Source organism: Mobula birostris, chromosome 9, assembly GCF_030028105.1.
Source record: "Mobula birostris isolate sMobBir1 chromosome 9, sMobBir1.hap1, whole genome shotgun sequence".
Lineage (NCBI taxonomy): Eukaryota > Metazoa > Chordata > Chondrichthyes > Myliobatiformes > Myliobatidae > Mobula > Mobula birostris.
The window spans coordinates 89,121,737-89,144,312 of NC_092378.1; the positions used below are offsets into that span (position 1 = coordinate 89,121,737).

Genomic DNA, 22,576 nt, shown 5'->3' on the forward strand with positions numbered 1-22,576 from the left:
CACCCTGCATTGCCATGGTTTGGGACCAATTGATAATTCTTATCAATGTTTCCTGTACCTTTTTCTTTCTTTACTCCACTCCAGCAGATTGATTTTCTGATCTATGATCCTCGTTCTCTATAACCATTATCACATCTTTTTATTATTAGAGTCACCCTTCCATTCGCCTACTTCTTCTAAAATGAATATCCTGGAATATTTAATTCTCCATCTTGGTCACTTTACAACCTCATCTCTGTGAATGTAATGAGATTATATGTATATCTGTGCCATTAATTATCCTGAAGAAGGGCTCGGCCTGAAATGCTGACTGTTTATTCTTTTCCATAGATGTCACCTGACATGCTGAGTTCCTCCAGCATTTATTTTGTGTATGTTGCTTTGGATTTCCAGCATTTGCAGATTTTCTGTGTTTGTGATTAATTATCCTATCTTGTTTAAGTGCCATATGCATTCACATAAGCTTTAGTTTTGGCTGTTGACCATTTGTTCTTGCACTGACTGCAGGTTAATTGAAGGTGTTCTCGGATGTTAGTTATGCTCTGTGTCTACCTGGCACTCTCTGACTATCCCTTCTTTATTTACTTATTGAGATACAGCATGGAATAGGTCCTTTCAGTCCTTCTAACCACGCTGCCCAGCAATCCCCCAATTTAACCCCCTAATCATGGGACAATTTACAGTAGCCAATTAACCTACCAACCAGTATATCTTTAGATTGTGGGAGGAAACCAGAGCACGTGGAGGAAACCATGCAGCAATGGGGAGAATGTACAAACTCCTTACAGTCAGCAGCAGAAATGAACCCTGGCTGCCTGTACTGCAAAGCGTTGTGCTAACCACTACACTATCATGCCATCCTAATCAGGACCCACCAGCATAAAATCTCCGACTTCCCTTCCCACTCCAGATTCCTTTCTGAGGAGACGTATCCTTGACTTTGGCATTGGCTAGGTGAGTGGCAAATCCAGAAAGGAAAGAGACTGAGAACATTGTTCTGTGGGGAGCTGCCACGGCCCTGATGGGTCAGCTGGCTCTCTTCTCCAATTTAGTTGGTACCTATACCCTCTATGTCCACTGTCCCCTGTTGGTTCTACATTCATTTTAATTCTCCAAAACTTAATCCAAAGGGTTGATTGATTCTTGAAGGAAGTGTCCAGGTACCCTTCTCTGGAATGTCCAAGTCTCAGAGTTTAACTCAACACTCTAAACTGAAGTCCGTTGAGCTGCAGACTCTTATTACAGGTGTTTCAATCAGTTAGCACATAAAGCAGCTACAACACATCACCTATCCTGCCATACCAATTTTAACTTATTTTTCCATAACTTTAGTTATTTAATTATCTTATCTTTAAGGATACAGCTGCACTGTGTAACTTTACTGAAGTCCCCTCACTCACCAAAATCTCCACTGTTGACTTTGTACTTAGTGGGCCCTGCCTGATTTATGGTAGCAGCACTTACTGACTTAAATTCTCAGTCGAAGGGTGCTTGAGAGAGGAGTGGAGAGCATATTGTAGATACCTTCAGGCTATTTATGATATGTATCTAAGTGGATAGTTGTGTGTGTGGGGGGTGGGGACAATGGGAGAAATCAAAGTGAGGAAGCAGGAAACAGTGTCAGCTTGTTGTCTCACATTCCCAATGTGGTTCACCTGAAACTTTCACTGGCTGGACTTGAGTCATTACATGATCATCACCCCTCACCCAGCAAGCAATGTCTGCCAAACAGAACTTCTTTCTACAGGAGTGCAGGAGTCTACAGAGAGTGGTGGATTCTGCCAGTCTCATCATGGGTGCAGTTCTTTCCAGCATATCTCCCAGAAGATAATATCCTTCAGTCAGGTACCCCCACCATCTGGGCTTTGATCTCTTCTCAATACTGCATTCAGCAAGTTTACAGGAACCTAAGGATGACACCTCAAGGTTCAACAACTGCCTCTTCTCCATTGTCATCCAGTTCTTAAACTGACCCAGGAAACCGCAACACTTCCTCTGATTAGTTTTGTTTTCTCTCTCTCAATCGTGCACTAGTGCTGTGATTTTTATTTTTTGGGGATGTATATATTATGCATAATTTATGTTAATTTAATTTTGTTAACTTATAAGATGCCTCAAATGAAGAAAATTTATGTTGTTGAGTGACCCAGTCAGAGTCCTGAAAGTAACCTGATCAACATCTCTGGAAAGAACCCAGGATTGATGTCCTCCACCGCTCTCCAACTAACCTGGCACAGCCTGAGCAATTTTGCAAGGCAGAATGGGCAAATTTTGCTCCATCACCTTGTGCAAAGCTAAAAGAGACTTATCCAAAAAGACTACTGGCTGTAATGGCTGTGAGAGGTGGTTCGACTAATATTGAACAAAGGGGAATGAACGCGTTTGAACTGCTCACATTACAGGTTTTGAATTTTTAGTTTTTCATGCTTTACAATTTTCTGTGTTTTTGGGCTGTACTGTAAAAAAAGGTGCATGTGACTCACAAATAAAAATTCTCAGTTAAATTGATCAAAATACCTGTTTGTAATATTCATTTATGTGAACAAAGGGTTGGGGGCTGAATACTTTAATGAATCACTGTATATTGTATATCCTGTGTATGTATTGTATACCCATGACAACAATAAAGTTGACTTAGACCTTCCTGTAGAAGCACTGTCAAAATATCAGTGTTTTATAAATGTTTCTTTTACCTCAAACTTTCTCTCTTCCTCTAGCTTCACTACTTTTTTTCCCCCCTGTGTACCTGTTGGCAGTACAGACTTTCCTCTCATTGAGAGAGCCAGCGAGTTGGACCAGCGGGAGCGCGACAGAAGAAACCATTCAGTTCGGTTTTTTTTTGCCAGTCCAATTTTATCCAATGCTTGTGGTCAGTGGACATCAAACAACTGCTCTGTAAAACCCGCGATTAAAACCTGATACAAACAGGCGGAAAAACCCAGAAACATCATTGCAAATATAGAAATTTATCTGTACATAACTGCAGGGAGGAGGTGTTTTTACTGGTAAATATTACTGTACAATGCAGGGTGTGAGCAGCGTGTGAGCTACAATGACACAGTACAGTCCAGTCACAGTGTGCACTGTACAACGATCAATGCCCCATGTACACCACAGTGAGACACAGTCACAGGATAGAGTCATGCGATAAATAATATCTGATATTCCAAGGCTTCTGGGTGTCCTTATCTCCATCCGTCTATCTTCATAAATATATATTATATTCTTTTATATGTATGTATATGTAGATACATGCATGTATATATATACACATCTATATATATGCATGTTTGTATACATATAATATATATTTGTAAAGAATTCCTTTACACATTTTAGATACCAATTTCAACAATATTTTCTTTCCAATAAAAAAGAGACACTTTGAACTTTTCCATTGTTGTGCCCAATGTAGTCCCGGCAAACTAGGGATCAGGATTTATGTTGGCTGGAAACCCCTTTCCAGTAATCTAGAATATCATGCAAATCCTCGTCCGTCGCGAACTGGACTTTCTTTCTCAGCGCGTACCCGGCCGCCAGGTATTCCTCTTGCCTGCGCCACTTCTCGTGCGGTTTGTAGCGCTCCCACACGCCCTTGGAGGGTTTGCTGGAGTACTCGGGGCTGGAGGCGTAGCTGACGCTGTGGTACTGGGGGGAGAACTGAGTGTAGGCCAGGTTCCTGCGGGAGCGAGATCGCGGCGGCGCTTCGATGACACAGGGGCTCGGACTCCTGGCTTGCTTTTTCTCCCCGGGGTGCAAGCCGGCGTAGAGGTGCGAGTGGTCACTGTTGGTTTGTATTTGGCCCGCTTCTACTCTCCCAATTCGGCACGGAGTCGCGCTCAGGACTGCACTACGTGCCGGAGAGGTCCTTTCAATATATTTACTTTCCGGCTTGTACCTGGGGCAAGCATAGATGTCGGAGCGCACTGATCTGGGACTGCGCACCGAGCAGTTGGACGCATTGCTGGGACACCTGGGCGCCGCGTCCATGCTGCTGTGCCTCTTTAGTGGGTGGTAACTCTCCCGGTACACCGGCGACAGGAACCCCGATTTGCCCAGGGCTTGATCGGCCCTCAAGAAGCCTTGTGATTCCACAGAGGGACCGGATCCGGGTCCGCGGAACGAGCTGCTCTCGGTCTGTAGAGCGTCGATGCAGTTATTGATGATGAGATTGACCTGGTCCACCTCCTTGGCTATGGTGGAGATCTCGGTCGCCGAGTCGTGGCTCTCTGCGAACATACTCTCTAGGATGTCCCGGTGGTACGGGTGCTCTCCTGTCCTCACGTCCATATAGCTACCCCGGCTGGTGTTGGGACTGTCGAGTTCCTCCTGCACATCATACTCGTCCAGTGCCCTTGGCGAGGGCAGGTACGGTAACCTAGAAGACATGATATCGGAAGGCGGTGGGGGTTTCTGCGCCATCTGGGTAATAGTGATTGTCTCCAACTCTGGGGCGTATTTCAGCTCAATGATTGTCTTCTTTGCGTCTCCTGGTCTTTTGTCCTTCACCCGCTCTTCCTTCTTCTTACGGAGACAGTAGTAGATCACACTGAGGAGGATCGCAGCTCCGAGCAGGCAGCCCAAGATGGTCATGATGTAGTGCGTGGTGCTGGAAGCGGCCGGTAGTGGTTTGCTTCTGATCCTAGCCCTGGTAGAGAAGCTAATGCACGTCTGGTTATAACGCAGGGAGTTGCGCACTGAAGCCACGCAGTAGGTGTAGTTGGTGTTGGGGGCTAACTCTTCCACTTTGATCTCCTCTTCCTGCGTATCAAGGCTCTTCACATCCTTGGATGCACTGTTGCTGTACTGAACCAAAAGGCTGGGCATAGCGGCGGAGGACGGGCTGCGGACCAGTAGGGTCACCGTGGTGTACGACACCTCCTTCAGCTTTAGCTCCGGCGTCACATCCATCGTGATGACTGGCGTCTGGAAGGAGATCAGTGGGGTGGACTCCTCGCCCGATGGACAGTCTTCGGCCTCGCACGGGCTCTCGGAAGTGGCGGTGGTGGCCGTGGGTTTTTGCGTGAAGAGGAACCTGGGGTCGATGGAGTGGAACTCCTCATTGCACAGGAGAAGCAGGGAGCTCAGGGCGTCCTCAGAGCCAGACTGACCCTGTCCCAGCAACGGGCTTCCAGCAAACTCGGCTGGAGTCGAGCACTGAGTGCGGTCATAGTTCCTAGTGGTGTTGTTGAACTGCACCAGCCACTTGAGGAAGCCCAGCAGCTGGCAGGAACAGTCGAACGGGTTGCCGTAGAGTTCGCAAGTTGAGAGTTTGCTAAGTCCCAGGAAGGTGGAACTTTCCAGCGACTGCAGCCGATTCATGGATAGGTCGATGTTCATCACGTTCGGGCACTCCCAGAAGGAATTAGGACTCACCACCTCGATGAGGTTGGCCTGGAGGTACAGGTACTCCAGCCTGCCGAGACCCCGCAGGATCCCCTCGGTGATATTCCGGAGCTTGTTGAACCCCAGCTGTAGGACGCGCAGGTTGTACTGTGCAGAAAAGGCTCCATCCTCAATGTAGGAAATCTGGTTTTTGGTCAGATTGAGTTCGGTCAGGTTGCCAAACCTATTGAGTGAGGAGTACTGGACGCTTCTGATCTTGTTCTCGTTCAGACGGAGGTCGACGATGGTGCTGTTGATGTGCTGAGGAATGGATTCGTAAGGGGGTTGGTTCTGGCTGCAGATTGCTAACCAGACAAATCCCTTCTCTCCTTCAATGAGCCAGCAGTCACCAGAAACACCAACAGCATTCAGCAACGAGGCAAGGCAGATCCAGAGACCAAGGTTGTGTAGAGCCATCCCCTTATGCTCCAGGGGTTTGTGGGCAAGGACGTTTTGAGAGCACCAAATGCCAAACTAGTGCAGACAAAGAATTCTGTTGATCTGCAGGGTGATGCACTCCTGAACCGCTAGCATTAGGACTGAATTGCCATTATTTCCCTGTCCATTCCTCAGCTCCTGGTTTGCCGTTGCTTGCTGTGTTCTCCCAGAACATCTCTTCAAATAATTTCATCCGCCTTTCTGGAAAACAAAACACCAAGATAGTTGGACATTTGTTTTCATTGGGGCACTTTGCTGGTTAATAATTCTGTCTAAGTAAGAGGCAGTAGTCAGGTAGTTTACAGCCCACCTCAGATACACAGTTACTAACCCAATTTATGCTAACCCTGACCTGCTTCTGTAAGCACATCCCAACCACAACCCTTCTCCATAACCAGAACCCCTCTTCAAGCCTTTACTCGCCCTAACCTTTCTAATCATTACCCTAACCCTAATCCTATCTGCTTCCTAATCCTAATCTCTTTCCCTACCTTTTACTTGCTAAAACCCTAATTTTCTTTCCTACCATAACCTGCAACCCTCTTGCAGTGACCCTTCTTAACCTCAGCTTTGCTTAGTCAACCTAGTCCTAAACTTCTGTTTATCCTAACAGGAAGCATGTTTATACCCACGGTGTCTGATGAGGTAAGCAAGGAGTACAGTTTCTGCTGCGGGGAGGGTCAGTAACTGGAGGTCACCAAGTGTTACATCACAGAATAAAGACAGTCAGCAAAAGATCATGAAAATTTCCTAGCACAAGGCGTGGCCTAAAAAGTGGAAACTTTCATAACTTTCAATAGAGAATCATAACTTTCAATGGAGAATTAGATTCAAATTATGACTACATCCAGGGTTATTGGTAAAGCCGACAGTAGAATTAGATGGATGGATGGTTCTCTCAAAAAGGCAGTAGGTGACTTGTTTTTACAGAATGTATGGAATCATATGTTTCTCTCTCTCTCTCTCTCTCTCTCAATGTCTAACATTCCTTTGTGTTTAGGGTGAGTTTTGAATCCAGTGGCAGAGAGAATGATGATGCTGCCTTGCTTGAAGGGCCTGTGAGGTTTAACCTTGTATGTTGTTCTTTGCGAAGTATGAAATTGCTTGCATTATTTACCGGTCATGAAATGCCTGGCCCTCTGTTCATTACTATCTCTGATGGAATTCTGCCTATCATCCCTGCACAGCACTGAATACACATATTGCATCTGCAAAGGCTGCAGGTGAAGTCAGACTGAAACAGTGTGAAGGAAGGGTCAGCAAATAAAGTTATACAAATATAGCCACATCCCTGCTCATACCCCATACACCTGAATATAAGTTTGTCACATATTCTTGTGAAATTCCTGTTGTCTGTGAGCTTGTATGAGTGTGTGAGAGAAATTGTGAGTATGTGAGACAGCAAGTGTGTATAGACACACCTGTGAGTTGGTGTGGGTGATTCTGTGTATGTGAATGTGTATCTATGTATGAGTATGTGTCAATATCTTTGTGTGCATGTGAACTTTGAGCTGTGTGTGAGTGTGTGTGTAAATATGAGCATGATTGTTTCTATATACATATACATATGTGTGTAGGAAAAAGAGAAAGAGAGCAAAACTCATCCCTCCCTCCTAAATGGTTTTGAAACTTGGACTATGTATTTCAGATGTCTCTGGAACAAGGGAGATACCACAACACCCTCCAGGTTCACTGGGAAGATGAGAACTAATGCCATCACGCCAGCGCTGAATTGCCAGATACAATTAATTGTCATGCTGGCAATATTGCTCACTGGACTCCTGAAACAGACATTTTATATTCTGAACTCTGTCATGAGAAGAGATTAGACCATAAGATATAAGAACAGAATTAGGCCATTTTGCCCATTGAATCTGCTCCGCTATTGCATCACGACTGATATATTATTTGTCTCAACCTCGTTCTCCTGGCTTCTCACCAAAACCTTTGTCACCCTCACTAATCCAGAACCTATCAACCTCCCCTTTAAATATTCCCAATGACTTGGCCTCCATGGCCATCTGGCAATGAATTCCACTGATTCAACACACCCTTGTTAAAGAAATTTCTCCTCATTTCTGTTTTAAAGAAACATCCTTCTTTTCTGAGGTTGTGCCCTTTGGTCCTAGATGCCCCAACTATAGGAAACATGCTCTCAGTAGGCTTTTTAATATTTGCTAAAATCTCCTCTCATTCTTTTAAACTTTAGTGAGTATTGGCCCAGAGCCTTCAAACACTTTCAATCCAGGGATCATTCTTGTGAGCTTCCTCTGGACTGTCTCCAACATCAGCACATCCTTTCTCAGAAAAGGGACCCAAAACTGCTCACAATACTCCAAGTCTGGTCTGTCGAATGCCTCGTAAAACTTCAGCATTACATCCTTGCATTTATATTCCAGTCCTCTTGAAATGGATGTTAGCATTGCATTTGCCTTCCTCACCACCGACTCAACCTGCAAATTAACCTGTAGAGAATCCTGCATGGGGACTCCCAAGTCCGTTTACACCTCTGATTTCTGAACTTGCTCTCTGTTTAGAAAATAGTCTCATCTTTATTCCTTCCACCAAAGTACATGAGCAGACATTTCCCTACACTGTATTCCATCTGCCATTTCTTTGCCCATTTTCTGAATCTATCCAAGTTCTTCTGCAGACTCTCTGCTTCTGCAACACTACCAGCTCCTCCACCTATCTTTGTATTGTCTGCAAACTTGGCCACAAAGCCATCAATCCGTCTTTCAAAGCATAAACATATAACATGAAAAGGAGTGATCCCAACACTGACACCTGAGGAACACCAACAGTCATTGGCAGCACCCCCTTTATTCCCACTCTGCCTGGTGCCGGTCAGCCAATCTTCTATCCATGCTAGTATCTTTCCTGTAATACCATGGGCTCTTATCTTGTTAAGTAGCCTCATGAGCCGTACCTTGTCAAGGGCCTTCTGAAAACCTAATTAAACAACATACAGTGATTCTTCTTTGTCAATCCTGCTTGTTATTTCCTCAACGAGTTCCAAACATTCCAGAATCTAAAGTTTCTTAAAATGCTTTCACAATCTCTTCAGCTACCTCTTTCAGAACCCTAGAGTGCAATCCATCTGGTCCAGGTGCCTTTAGATCTTTACAACCTTTCCAGCATCATTTTCCAGTAGCCTGATATCCACTTTCACCTCTCTTTTACTCTTGACATTGGAAGAAACCTTTGATATCCTCTTTTATATTCTTTCTAGCTTAACTTAAGAGTTCAACTTTTCTCTCTGTTGTTATTTCAGTTACTTCTGTAGGTTTTTAAAAACCTCCCAATCCGCTAGCTTCACACAAGTATTTTCTATATTATGTCCGTCTCGTTTGCCTTTATACTGTCTTTGACTTCACTTGTCAGCCATGGTTGCTTCACCCCCTCTTTACGGTACTTCTTCTTTGGGACGAATCTATCCTGTGCATTCTGAATTGCTTCCAGAAACTCTGGCCATTGCTGGTCTTCCATCATCTCTGCTAGTGCTCCCTTCCAATCAACTTTGGTCAGCTTCTCTCTCATGTCTCTAGTTCCTTTTACTTCACTGTATTACAGACACATCAGATTTTACCTTCCCTCCCTCAAACTGTAAGGTGAATTCTATCATATTATGATCACTACTTCCTAAGATTACCAGCTAGTTAGTAGAAATGATTGAAGAATGGCGCAAAGTGTCCTGGAGGAAATGTGACAATGCCTCAAAAGAGCATTTGGGATGTATTGAGAACCTCCAGCCTTGCAGTAGTTAGTAAAAAGGCTGGACCACCTCACAGATGACCCACTCAGTGGTCTGTCAAGTACCACCTAGCCCATTGTGAAGAAGTCAATGGTCTCACAGTGGTCTCATCAGCCACCCCAGACCCTCAAGCTCAGAGTGGAAACATCATCTATGATCCAGAAAGAGCATGTGTAAGTGTGCATGTGCGAATGTGAGATTGTGACAGTGTGAGTCTGTGTGTATAGATGTGTCTGTGGTTGTGTGCATGTGAGTGTGGTTAAATGTATAAGTGTGTGCTTTCACAGGTCCAGGAGGCTGGCAGCCAATGGTTCTGTGTGAGCTGACTGCCTGCCCATCCTTAGGGGTTATGTCAATGCCCGGGTGTCCCTGCAGAAGGAGCACGCAATCTCCACGGGTACAATGGGGGATTTCTGGGAATGGTGGGAACCTTGGGGCTTGAGCATGTAGTAGATAGTAATAAGAGTATTTCCATTTGAAACTGTAAACAGTGTGTTTTATGTAGTCTAGCATGTTGTATAGAGATTTTTGTAGTGGTGGTGCAGTTTTTGAAAAATTAATTTTAAAAAGTGTGTGTGTGTGTGTGTGTGTGTGTGTCTGTGTGCACGTATGCGTGTTGTATGTGAGTGTGTGTGTGTGTGTGCGTGTATGTTTTGTGTGTGTGTAAATGAATGCTCAAAATTCAAAGTTCAAATTTATTATCAAAGTATATAAATTCCCCAACTGTAAATATGTAAGTTCTTCTTGCAGACACTCACAAATCAAAGAAACACAATAGAATTCACTAAAAAACACACACAACAAAAGTGCCACATAACCAATTTTCAAAAGAAGACAAATTGGGCAAATAGTGAAAAAAAAGTCAAGGAAGCCATGGAGCATGAACTGCAGAGCCCCTGACAATGAGCCCACAGCTCAGTTCAGCACTCAGTGAGTGAAGCCCATCCAGGAGCCCGATGGCTGCAGGACAACAAATATTCCTGAATCTGACATTGTGGAACACAAGACTCCATGAAACCATAAGACACAGGAATTAGGCCATTCAGCCCATTGAATCTGCTCCACCATTTCATCTTGTCTGATCCATTTCCCTCTCCTGCCTTCTCCCCATGACCTTTCATGCTCTGACTAATCAAGGACCCGTCAACCTCCGTCACAAATACAACCCAACGTCTGGCTTACACAGCTCCTTGTGGCAATGAATTCCACACATTCACCACCCTCTGGCGAAAGAATTTCCTCCTCATTTCCATTCTAAATGGACATCCTTCTATTCTGAGGCTGTACCATCTGGTCCTAGACTCCTCCACCATTAGAACCATTTTCTCCACATCCACTCTATGCCTCTCAACATTTATTAAGTTTCAATGATTCCCCACCCCGCATTCTTCTAACGGTTGCATCATCCTGCTTTTAGAACACTTCTTTTTTGGGATGTATCTATCCTGCACCTTCCGGATTGCTCCCAGAAACTCCAGCCATTACTGCTCTGCTGTCATCCCTGCTAGTGTTCCCTTCCAATCCACTTTGCACAACTCCTCTCTCATGGAACATAGAACATAGAACATAGAACAGTACAGCACAGTACAGGCCCTTCGGCCCACAATATTGTGCCGACCCTCAAACCCTGCCTCCCATATAACCTCCCACCTTAAATTCCTCCATATACCTGTCTAGTAGTCTCTTGAATTTCACTAGTGTATCTGCCTCCACCACTGACTCAGGCAGTGCATTCCATGCACCAACCACTCTCTGAGTAAAAAACCTTCCTCTAATATCCCCCTTGAACTTCCCACCCCTTACCTTAAAGCCATGTCCTCTTGTATTGAGCAGTGGTGCCCTGGGGAAGAGGCGCTGGCTATCCACTCTATCTATTCCTCTTATTATCTTGTACACCTCTATCATGTCTCCTCTCATCCTCCTTCTCTCCAAAGAGTAAAGCCCTAGCTCCCTTAACCTCTGATCATAATGCATACTTTCTAAACCAGGCAGCATCCTGGTAAATCTCCTCTGTACCCTTTCCAATGCTTCCACATCCTTCCTATAGTGAGGCGACCAGAACTGGACACGGTACTCCAATTGTTGCCAAACCAGAGTTTTATAGAGCTGCATCATTACATCGCGACTCTTAAACTCTATCCCTTGACTTATGAAAGCTAACACCCCATAAGCTTTCTTAACTACCCTATCCACCTGTGAGGCAACTTTCAGGAATCTGTGGACATGTACGCCCAGATCCCTCTGCTCCTCCACACTACCAAGTATCCTGCCATTTACTTTGTACTCTGCCTTGGAGTTTGTCCACACTACACTATCTACAACACCACCAACCTTTGTGTCGTCTGCAAACTTGCCAACCCACCCCTCTACTCCCACATCCAGGTTATTAATAAAAATCACGAAAGGTAGAGGTCCCAGAACAGATCCTTGTGGGACACCACTAGTCAAAATCCTCCAATCTGAATGTACTCCCTCCACCAAGACCCTCGGCCTTCTGCAGGCAAACCAATTCTGAATCTACCTGTCCAAACTTCCCCAGATCCCATGCCTCCTGACCTTCTGAATAAGCTTACCATGTAGAACCTCTGCACTACCCTCATCTATATGCCTGGTCACCTCCTCAAAGAACTCTATCAGGCTTGTTAGACATGATCTGCCCTTCACAAAGCCATGCTGACTGTCCCTGATCAGACCATGATTCTCTAAATGCCCAGAGATCCTATCTCTAAGAATCTTTTCCAACAGCTTTCCCACCACAGACGTAAGGCTCACTGGTCTATAATTACCTGGACTATCCTTACTACCTTTTTTGAACGAGGGGACAACATTCGCCTCCCTCCAATCCTCCGGTACCATTCCCATAGACAACGAGGACATAAAGATCCTAGCCAGAGGCTCAGCAATCTCTTCCCTCGCCTCATGGAGCAGCCTAGGGAATATTCCATCAGGCCCCGGGGACTTATCCGTCCTAATATATTTTAACAACTCCAACACCTCCTCTCCCTTAATATCAACATGCTCCAGAACATCAACCTCACTCATATTGTCCTCACCATCATCAAGTTCCCTCTCATTGGTGTATACCGAAGAGAAGTATTCATTGAGGACCTCGCTCACTTCCACAGCCTCCAGGCACATCTTCCCACCTTTATCTCTAATCGGTCCTACCTTCACTCCTGTCATCCTTTTTTTCTTCACATAATTGAAGAATACTTTGGGGTTTTCCTTTACCCTACTCGCCAAGGCCTTCTCATGCCCCCTTCTTGCTCTTCTCAGCCCCTTCTTAAGCTCCTTTCTTGCTTCCCTATATTCCTCAATAGACTCATCTGATCCTTGCTTCCTAAACCTCATGTATGCTGCCTTCTTCCACCTGACTAGATTCTCCACCTCACTTGTCACCCATGGTTCCTTCACCCTACCATTCTTTATCTTCCCCACTAGGACAAATTTATCCCTAACATCCTGCAAAAGATCTCTAAACATTGACCACATGTCCCTAGTACATTTCCCTGCAAAAACATCATCCCAATTCCCACCCGCAAGTTCTAGCCTTATAGCCTCTTAATTTGCACTTCCCCAAATAAAAATTTTCCTGTCCTCTCTGATTCTATCCTTTTCCATGATAATGCTAAAGGCCAGGGAGCAATGGTCACTGTCCCCCAGATGCTCACCCACTGAGAGTTCTGTGACCTGACTCGGTTCATTACCTAGTACTAGATCTAGCATGATATTCCCCCTAGTCGGCCTGTCCACATACTGTAACAGGAATCCGTCCTGGACACACTGAACAAACTCTGCCCCATCTGAACCCTTGGAACTAATCAGGTGCCAATCAATTTTAGGGAAGTTAAAGTCAACCATGATAACAACCCTGTTATTTTTGCACCTTTCCAAAATCTGCCTCCCAATCTGCTCCTCTGTATCTCTACTGCTACCAGAGGGCCTATAAAATACCCCCATTAGAGTAACTGCTCCCTTCCTGTTCCTGACTTCCACCCATACTGACTCAAAAGAGGATCCTGCTACATTACCCACCCTTTCTGTAGTTGTAATAGTATCCCTGACCAGTAATGCCACCCTTCCTCCCCTTTTTCCACCCTGTCTATCCCTTTTTAAGCACTGAAATCCAGGAATATTCAGAATCCATTCCTGCCCTGGTACCTGAAATCCAGGAATGTTGAGAATCCATTCATGCCTGTGTAATTTCTTTTACTTCAGTGTAATACTGATACATCTGACTTTAGCTTCTCCCTCTCAATTTGCAGGGTGAATTCTATCATATTATGTTCACTGCCTCCTAATGATTCCTTTACCTTAAGCTCTCTAATCAAATCTGGTTCATTACACAATATCCAGTCCAAAATAACTGATCCCCTGGTGGGCTCAATTACAAGCTGCTCTAAAAAACCATCTCATAGGCACTCTACAAATTATCTTTCTTGGGATCCAGCACCAACCTAATTTTCCCAATCTATCTGCATTTCGAAATCCCCCATAACTATCGTAACATTGCCCTCTTGATATGCATTTTGTATCTTTTCTATTTATAGCTCACATCCTGGCTATTGTTCAGAAGCTTGTATATAACTCCCAGCAGGGTCTTTTTACCCTTGCAGTTTCTTAACTCTACCCACAAAGATTCTACATCTTCTGATCCCATGTCACCTTTTTCTAAGGATTTGATTGCAATTTTAATCAACAGAGCCATGCCACCACTTTCGCCCAACTGCCTGTGCTTTCAGTACAATAGGTATCCTTGGATTTTAAGCTCTCAACTATAACCGTCTTTCAGCCATGACTCACTGATTCCCATAATGTCATACCTGCCAATCTCAAACAGTGCTACAAGATCATCTACCTTATTCCATATACTGCGTGCATTCAGGTATAATACCTTGAGTCCTGCATCAATCACCTTTTTGATTATGTCCCCCGTTAACACAGTAACTCATCCCATTGTCTATATGAGGGATGAATGATATGTTCGTGGCCTAAGGTAGGAGGAGTCAATTTTAGAAAACCTAGTACATTTATTTTTCAACATAGTCCCCTCCTACATGTACACACTTAGTCCAGTGGTTGTGGAGCATACGGATTCCGTTTTTGTAGAAGTCTGTGTCTTGGACCTCCAGAAGTGGTTGACAGCTGGAGTGATTGATAAGTTCGTGCCCTAAGGTAGAAGGAGATGAGTTATGCAGCTCTCATTACATGCACGTGCAGTTCAACTCTTTGAGTGATTATGCAGAAAGTTTGAAGTTAATAACTCATCTCTTTCTACCTTAGGCCACGAACCTATCAATCACCCCTGCTGTCGAAACACAACTGGAAGTCCAAGACGCCGACTTCTACAAAGAAGGGATCCGTATGCTCCACGACCGCTGGACTAAGTGTGTAAATGTAGGATAGGACTATGTTGAAAAATAAATGTGCTAGGTTTTCTAAAATTGGCTCCTTCTACCTTAGGCCACGAACATATCAATCACCCCTCGTAATTTTGCACTATCATCTGCCTGTACTTCCTGACAGTCTCGCTACACACTGCCTCTGCTTGTAAACCAACAGGCCTATCCTCAAAACTACCACTTCGGTTCCCATTCCCCTGCCAAATTATTTGAAACCTTCCCCAAAATAGCCTTGGCAAATCTATCTGCAAGGAGTTTGGTCCTCCTCGGGTTCAGGTGTAACCTAGCCCTTTTGTACAGGTCGTACCTTCCCCAATTATCCCAATTATCCAGAAATCTGAAACTCTGTCCCCAACATCAGTTTCTCAGCCACACATTCATGACTGTAAGACCCAGGGACAGAAGAGCAAAATTAGGCTATTTGCCCATCGAGTCTACTCCACCATTTCAACATGGCTGATCATTTTCCCTCTCAGCCCCAATCACCTGCCTTCTACCCTTATCTCTTCATGTCCTGACTAATCAAGAATCTATCAACCTTTGCCATAAACATATCAAATGACTTATCCTCCGCAGCTACCTGTGGCAAAGAATTCCACAGATTCACCACTCTGTGTAAAGATATTCCTCCTTTTCTCCATTCTAAAAGGATGGCCCTCTATTTTGTGGCTGTGTCCTCTAGTCTTAGATTCCCCCACCATAGGAACCATCCTCGCGACACCCACTCTATCGAGGCCTTTCAACATTCGATAGGTTTCAATGAGATCACCCCTCATTCTCCTAAATTACAGTCAGTAGAGGCCCAGAGACATTGAACGCTCCTCATATGACAAGCCTTTCAATCCTGGAATCATTTTTGTTGAATTTCCTTTGAATCTCTTTGAGTCAGCACATCCTTTCTTAAATAAGGGGCCCAAAAACTATTCACAATACTCCAAGTGAGGCCTCACAGTGCTTTATAAAGTCTTAACATTACATCTTTGCTTTTATATTCCAGTCCTCTTGAAATGAATGCCAACATTGCATTTGCCTTCCTCACCACAGACTGAACCTGCAAATTAATCTTCAAGGAATCCTACATGAGGACTCCCTATGGAAGGGTTGTGGATCTTGGGTAGGAGGTAGAAACGGGAGGTGCAGGTTGAGGGAACTATGAAGTTGGTGGCTGTGGATCTTGGGTAGGAGCTCATCTACTGATGTCTATTATAAACCCACTGACTTTCACAGCTACCTGGACTATACCTCGCCCACCCTATTACTTGTAAAGGTGCCAGCCCCTTCTCTCAATTCCCTCATCTCTGCTGCATCTGCTCTTAGGACGAGGCTTTTCATTCCAGAATGAAGGAGATGCCCCCCTTCTTCAAAGAAAGGGGCTTCCCTTCCTCCACCATCGACACTGCCCTCAACCGCATCGCTTCCATTTCACGCATGTCTGCCCTCACCCCAACCTCCCGCCACCTCATCAGAGATAGGGTTCCTCTTGTCCTCACCTACCACCTCACCAGCGTCCTCATCCAGCACATAATTCTCCATAACTTCCGCCATCTCCAATGGGATCCCACCATAAAGCACATCTTTCTCTCCCCCCACTTTCTGCTTTCCACAGGGATCGCTCCCTATGTGACTCCCTTGTCCAGTCGTCCCTCCCCACTGATCTCCCTCCTGGCACTTGTCCTTACAAGTGGAACAAGTGCTACAACTACCCCTACACCTCCTCCCTCACTATCATTCAGGGCCCCAAACTGTCCTTCCATGTGAGGCGACACTTCACCTGTGAGTTTGTTGGAGGCATCTACTATATCAATGCTCCCAGTGTGGCCTCCTATATATCGGTGAGACCCAATGTAGATTGGGAGACGGCTTCGCCAAATACCTATGCTCTGTCCGCCAACAAAAGCGGAATCTCCCAGTGGCCACCCATTTTAACTCACATCCCATTCCCATTCTGACATGTCAGTCCATGGTCTACTCTACTGTTGCAATGAGGTCACAGAGGAGTCTCCATCCTGATGGCATGAATTCGATTACTCAAACTTCTGGTAATGCTCCCACCCCTTCACCATTCCCCATTCCCATTTCTCTCTCTCACCTTATGTCCTTACCTGCCCATCACCTCCCTCTGGTGCTCCTCCCCTTTTTCTTCCTTCCATGGCCTTCTGTGCTCTCCCATCAGATTTCCCCTTCTCCAGCCCTGTATTGCTTTCACCATCAACTTCCCAGCTCTTTACATGGCCCCTCCCTTCCTGGTTTTATTTATCATCTTGTGCTTCTTCCTCTCCTCCCCCCATCTTCTTACTCTGACACAGCCCAAAACATCGACTGTACTCTTTTCCATAGCTGCTGCCTGGCCTGCTAAGTTCCTCCAGCATTTTGTGTGTGTTGCAAGGACTCTCAAGTCCCTTTGCACTTCAGATTTTTGCATTTTCTCTCCATTTAAAAAAAATAGCCTGCGAGATGCATGACCACACCGTTCGAACACTGTATTCCATCTGCCACTTTTTACCCATTCTCCTAATCTGTCTGAGTTCTTCTGCAGCTTCTCTGCTTCCTCAATACTACCTTCTCCTCCACCTATCTTCAGACTTGGCCACAAAGCCAACAATTCCATCATCCAAGTCATTGACAACTAATGCAAAAAGAAGTGGTCCCAACATAGGCCCCTGTGGAACACCACTAGTTACCAGCAGCCAACCAGAAAAGGCTCCCTATATTACCACTCTTTGCCTCCTGCTAATCAGCCATTGCTCTATCCATGCTAGAATCTTACCTATAATACCATGGGCACCTAACTTATTAAGCACCCTCATGTGGCACCTTGTCAAAGGCCTTCTGAAAATCCAAGTACCCAGCATCCACTGATTCTCCTTTGTCTATCCTGCTTGTTATTTCTTCAAAGAATTCCAACAGATTTGTCTGGCAAGGTTTTCCCTTGAGAAAACAATGCTGACTACGGCTTATTTTATCATGTGCCTGCCTCCAAGTATCCTGAAACCACACCCTTAACAATTGATTCCAACCACTGAGGTCAGGCTAACTGCCCAATAAATTTCCTTTCTGCTGCCTCTCTGCCTTCTTGAAGAGTGCAGTGACATTTGCAATTTTCCATTCCTCTGGAAGTATGCTAGAATCATTGATTATTGAAAGATCATTACTAATACCTCCACAATCTCTTCAGCTACCTCCCTTCGAACCCTGGGTTGTAGACCATCTGGCCCAGGTGATTTCCTTACTTTCCGACTTCATGAAGGGCCTTGGCCTGAAATGCCGACTGTGCTCTTTTTGATAGATGCTGCCTGGCCCATTGAGTTCCTCCAGCATCTTGTGTGCATTGCCTGGAGATCTGCATCTGCAGAGTTTCTCTTGTTTACCTTCAGTCATTTCAGTTTCCCAAGCACCATCTCCTGAGTAATGGCAACTTTACTCAGTTCTGCTCCCTGACACTCTCAGACTCCCGGCATATTGCTAGCATCTTCCACAGTGAAGACTGATGCAAAATACTTATTCAGCTTATCTGCCATTTCCTTGTCCCTCATAGCTACCTTGCCTGCATTATTTTCCAATGGTCCGATATCTACTCTTGCCTCTGTTTTACACTTCATATACCCGAAGAAACTTTTGGTATCCTCTTTAATATTATTGGCCAGCTGGCCAGCTTGCCTTTGTACTCCATCTTTTCCTTCCTTATGACTTATTTAGTTGCCTTCTGTTGGTTTTTAAAAGCTTCACAATTCTCAAATTTCCTATTAATTTTTGCTCTATTATATGCCCTCTCTTTGGCTGTTAGTTCCTTTGTCAGCCACAATTGCCTTCACCTTCCTTTAGAATACTTATTTGTCTTTGGGATGTATCTATTCTGCACCTTCCAAATTGCTCCCAGAAATTCCAGCCAATGCTGCTCTGCTGTCATCCCTGCCAGTGTTCTTTTCCAATCAATTCTGACCAACTCCTCTCTCATGCCTCTGTAATTCCCTTACTCTACTGTAATACTGATACACCTGACTTTAGCTTCTCCTTCTCTAATTGCAGGATAAATTCTATCATACTATGATCACTGTTCCCTAAGCTCTCTAATCAATTCTGGTTCATTGCACAACATCCAATCCAGAATAGCTAATTCCCCAGTGGGTTCAACCATAAGCTGCTCTAAAAAGCCATCTCAAAGACTTTCTAGAAATTCCTGCTCTGGGGATCCAGTAACATGGTTTTCCCAGTCTATTGAAATCCACCTTGACTATTGTAACATTCTCCTTTTGACATGCATTTTCTGTCTCCCATTGTAATTTGCAGACCACATCTTTACTATTGTTGGGCCGACTGTATATAACTCCCTACCCTGCAGTTCCTTAGCTCTACCCACAATATATCAACACTTTCCGATCATATATCACCTCTTTCTAATGATTTAATTTCATTTTTTACCCACGGAGTCACCCCCTCTGTCTACCTGTCTGTCCATTCAGTACAATGCGTATCCTTGGACATTAAGCTCTCAGCTACAGTCTTCTTTCAGCCATGATTTAGTGATGCGTACAACATCATATATGCCAATCTGTAACTGTGCTTCAAATTCATTGACCTTATTCCGTATACTGCGCACATTCAAATACAACCCCTTCAGTCCTGAATTCACCCTTCTTGATTTTGTTCGCTTTTTACGTTGCAACTCATTCTGGTGATAGCAATTTTCCCTTTCATAGCCTCACCTTGCTAGCAGTATAACTACACATTACCTCTGTTTGTAAACCAACTACTCCATCCTCTGCACTATCACTCCAATTCCCATCCTCCTGCCACATTAGGCTAAGCCTGCCCAAACAGCTCTAGCCAACCTTCCCACAAGGTTCAGGTATAAACCATCCCTTTTGTATGGGTCGTACCTTCCCCAGAAGAGATTCCAATGATCCATAAATCTGAACCCCTTTCCCCTGCACTAATTCCTCACCCATGCATTCACCTGCCAAATCATCCTATTCTCACCCTCACTGGTGCGTGGCACAGGCAGCATCCAGAGATTACTTCTATTTCTCAGCTTTCTACTGAGCTCCCTTGTATCTCTCTTCAGGAGCTCCTCACCTCTCCTGCCTTTGTCGTTGGTGCCAACCTGTACCAAGCTCAGCCTTCCCCTTTAGAATGCTGTTGACCCGATCCAAGACATCCCTGACTCTGTCACCTGAGAGGCAACATACCATGCAGGGTCTCTACTGTGCCCACAGAATCCCATCTCTGTTCCTCTGAATGTGGAAACTCCTGTCACCACTGCAGTCCTCTTCACCTCTCTTCTGAGCCACAGCACCAGACAGTGCCAGAGCCCTGGTTATCTGCCAAATCATCCTGATTCTACCCTCACTGGCACGTGATACAGGCCGCAGTCCAGGAATTGTTACCCTGGAGACCCTGCTTTTCTGCTTCCTACCTACCTCCCTAAATTGTCCCTTCAGGACCTCCTTGTTTTTCCTGCCTATTGCATTGGTACCAATATGTACCAAGCTTTCTGGCTGCTCACTCTTGTAACTCCTGGTGGTAGTGAAAAGAGAGGGAGACCAGTCAAGCACAGGCAGACATCCCTGTTTGTTTCTCGCTCCTGTCCTTAACAATTTTAATCTTGATTGAACCTTTAATCAGCACGGAGTAATGGAGCCAACCACGGATTCATCTTCCACTATCAGTCTTTGATGCAGCATCTACCCACAGTGATGGCTGCCCTGACTGTACCTGCATTCTAGTTCACCAAAGTACCCAGTGGATGGCAAAAGCACCATATTGTTTACCCGCATGTTTGCATGTAGTGTGTGTGTGTGTGTGTGTGTGTGTGTGTGTGCGCGTGCGTGCATCTCTCTGTGTGTGTATGTGCATTCACATATGTGTGTGCATCTGTGGGTATGCACGCGCGTGAGTATGCGCGCATGTGTGTGTCTGTGTGCGTGTGTATGTGTGAGTGTGTGTGTGTGTGTCTGTGAGTGTGTGTATGTGTGTGTGGGAGCGTGTGTGTGAGAGTGTGTGTTTGTGTGTGTGTGTGTGTGTGTGTGTTTGCATGTGTGGGAGTGTGTGTGTGTGTATGTGTGTGTGTGTGTGTATATGCATGTGTGTGTGGTGGGACAGCCTGTCACTGATTGCTATCCAACATGATGAGTAATTTCTCTGGTCCTGGTGGTCAGGGTCGCCTCTGCACATTGTCACAGAGCTGGAACCAGGAGAGAGTTGGGGAGTGGGCACAGGGTGGGCTGGCCAAGTTACTATCTTAAACTACACACCTGTTTCAGCATTACCATATCAACTTTCCATCACCTACTACAGCTTTGTGCTTCCACCTGCATGACTCCAAATTCTAGGATTCATCTCTCAACTCCCTCTCAACTTTTCTGGCCCATTTTCCCTGTAGTAGCTGTTAGGATGATAGAGCTGTTATGGCCATCCTTCCCCACTGAGTTCCAGCTAGACTCTATGGCCTGGACTTGGCTATGTTTGATAGCCCAAAATGCTTTAAAATATTTTATCTTCTCATAGTTGCTATAGAAATGTAAGGTTTTGTTGTTGAAATATGTCTTGCCCCGTGGGCTCTCCCTTCTCTCTGCACCATCCTGAAGGCATTATACATAAGCCTTCTATCTGAGGAACTTCGTATTTTGTCTCCCTTTTCCTTGAACAATATTCAGTCCGTTAAATCCAAGTGGGTACTATTCAGTCCCCTGATTTACCTGCACTTCTTTATCATTTCAGCCCCTTTCAACCCCTGCCTTGGCTCAAGGGCATAGCACTTGTTTGTGTAATTAGTAGTGGGACTGAAATGAGCTGCTGTCAAAATAAGGCTGTCACAAATAAATGGAGGAGTTTATTCAGGATGAAGCCGTCTTAGTAAATTATCCAAATGTTGACTTTGGATAGAGCAGAACTCCAAATGATGGTTATTAATTCAACTTTGTTGCAGGATTTCAATTAATATAATTTGCCTCTTAAAAAATTTGTTCAATGAAAGCTGCTTGCCACAAGAATGTCTATGTGTGAGTGTGAGTGTGATTGTATGTATGAGTGTATGTGTGTGTGCATGTGTGTGTGAATGAGAGTGTGCATGCGTGTGTGTCTGTGTGTGTTTGTGTTTGTGTCTGTGTCTGTGTGTGTGGCTGTGTGTGTTTGTGTGTGTGTGTGTGTGTTTGTGTCTGTGTCTGTGTGTGTGGCTGTGTGTGTATGTGTGTGTGTGTGTGTGTCTTGTGTGTTTGTGTGTATGTGTGTCTGTGTGTGTGTGCCTGCATTTGTGTGTGTGTGGCTGTGTGCGCCTGTGTCTGTGTCTGTGTGTGCCTGTGTGTGTGTGTGTGTCTCTGTGTGTGTCTGCATGTGTCTGTGTGTCTGTGTCTGTGTGTGCCTGTGTGTGTGTGTGTGTGTGTGTGTATGTGTGTGCTTTGTGTGTGTGTGTCTGTCTGTCTGTGTGTGTGTGTCTGCATGTGTCTGTGTGCGCCTGTGTCTGTGTGTGTGTGCCTGTTTGTGTGTGTGTGTGATTTGTGTGTGTGTGTGTCTGTCTGTGTGTGTGTCTGCGTGTGTCTGTGTGCGCCTGTGTGTGTGTGTGTGTCTGCATGTGTCTGTGTGCGCCTGTGTCTGTCTGTGT

The 22,576-nt window shown here is 45.0% G+C and overlaps 1 protein-coding gene across 1 annotated transcript; it reads right to left on the reverse strand.

The window, feature by feature from the left end:
• Nucleotides 1-3,432: 3,432 nt before the first annotated feature.
• On the reverse strand, nt 3,433-5,802 carry LOC140203409 (protein ELFN1-like). The gene has a single exon (XM_072269471.1). The coding sequence runs from the start codon at nt 5,800-5,802 to the stop codon at nt 3,433-3,435; it is 2,370 nt and encodes a 789-aa protein (XP_072125572.1).
• Between the last annotated feature and the right edge of the window lie 16,774 nt (nt 5,803-22,576).

Coding starts and splice junctions, on each gene's coding strand:
- LOC140203409 (XM_072269471.1), bottom strand. CDS start 5,802: ATGGCTCTACACAACCTTGGTCTCTGGATCTGCCTTGCCTCGTTGCTG.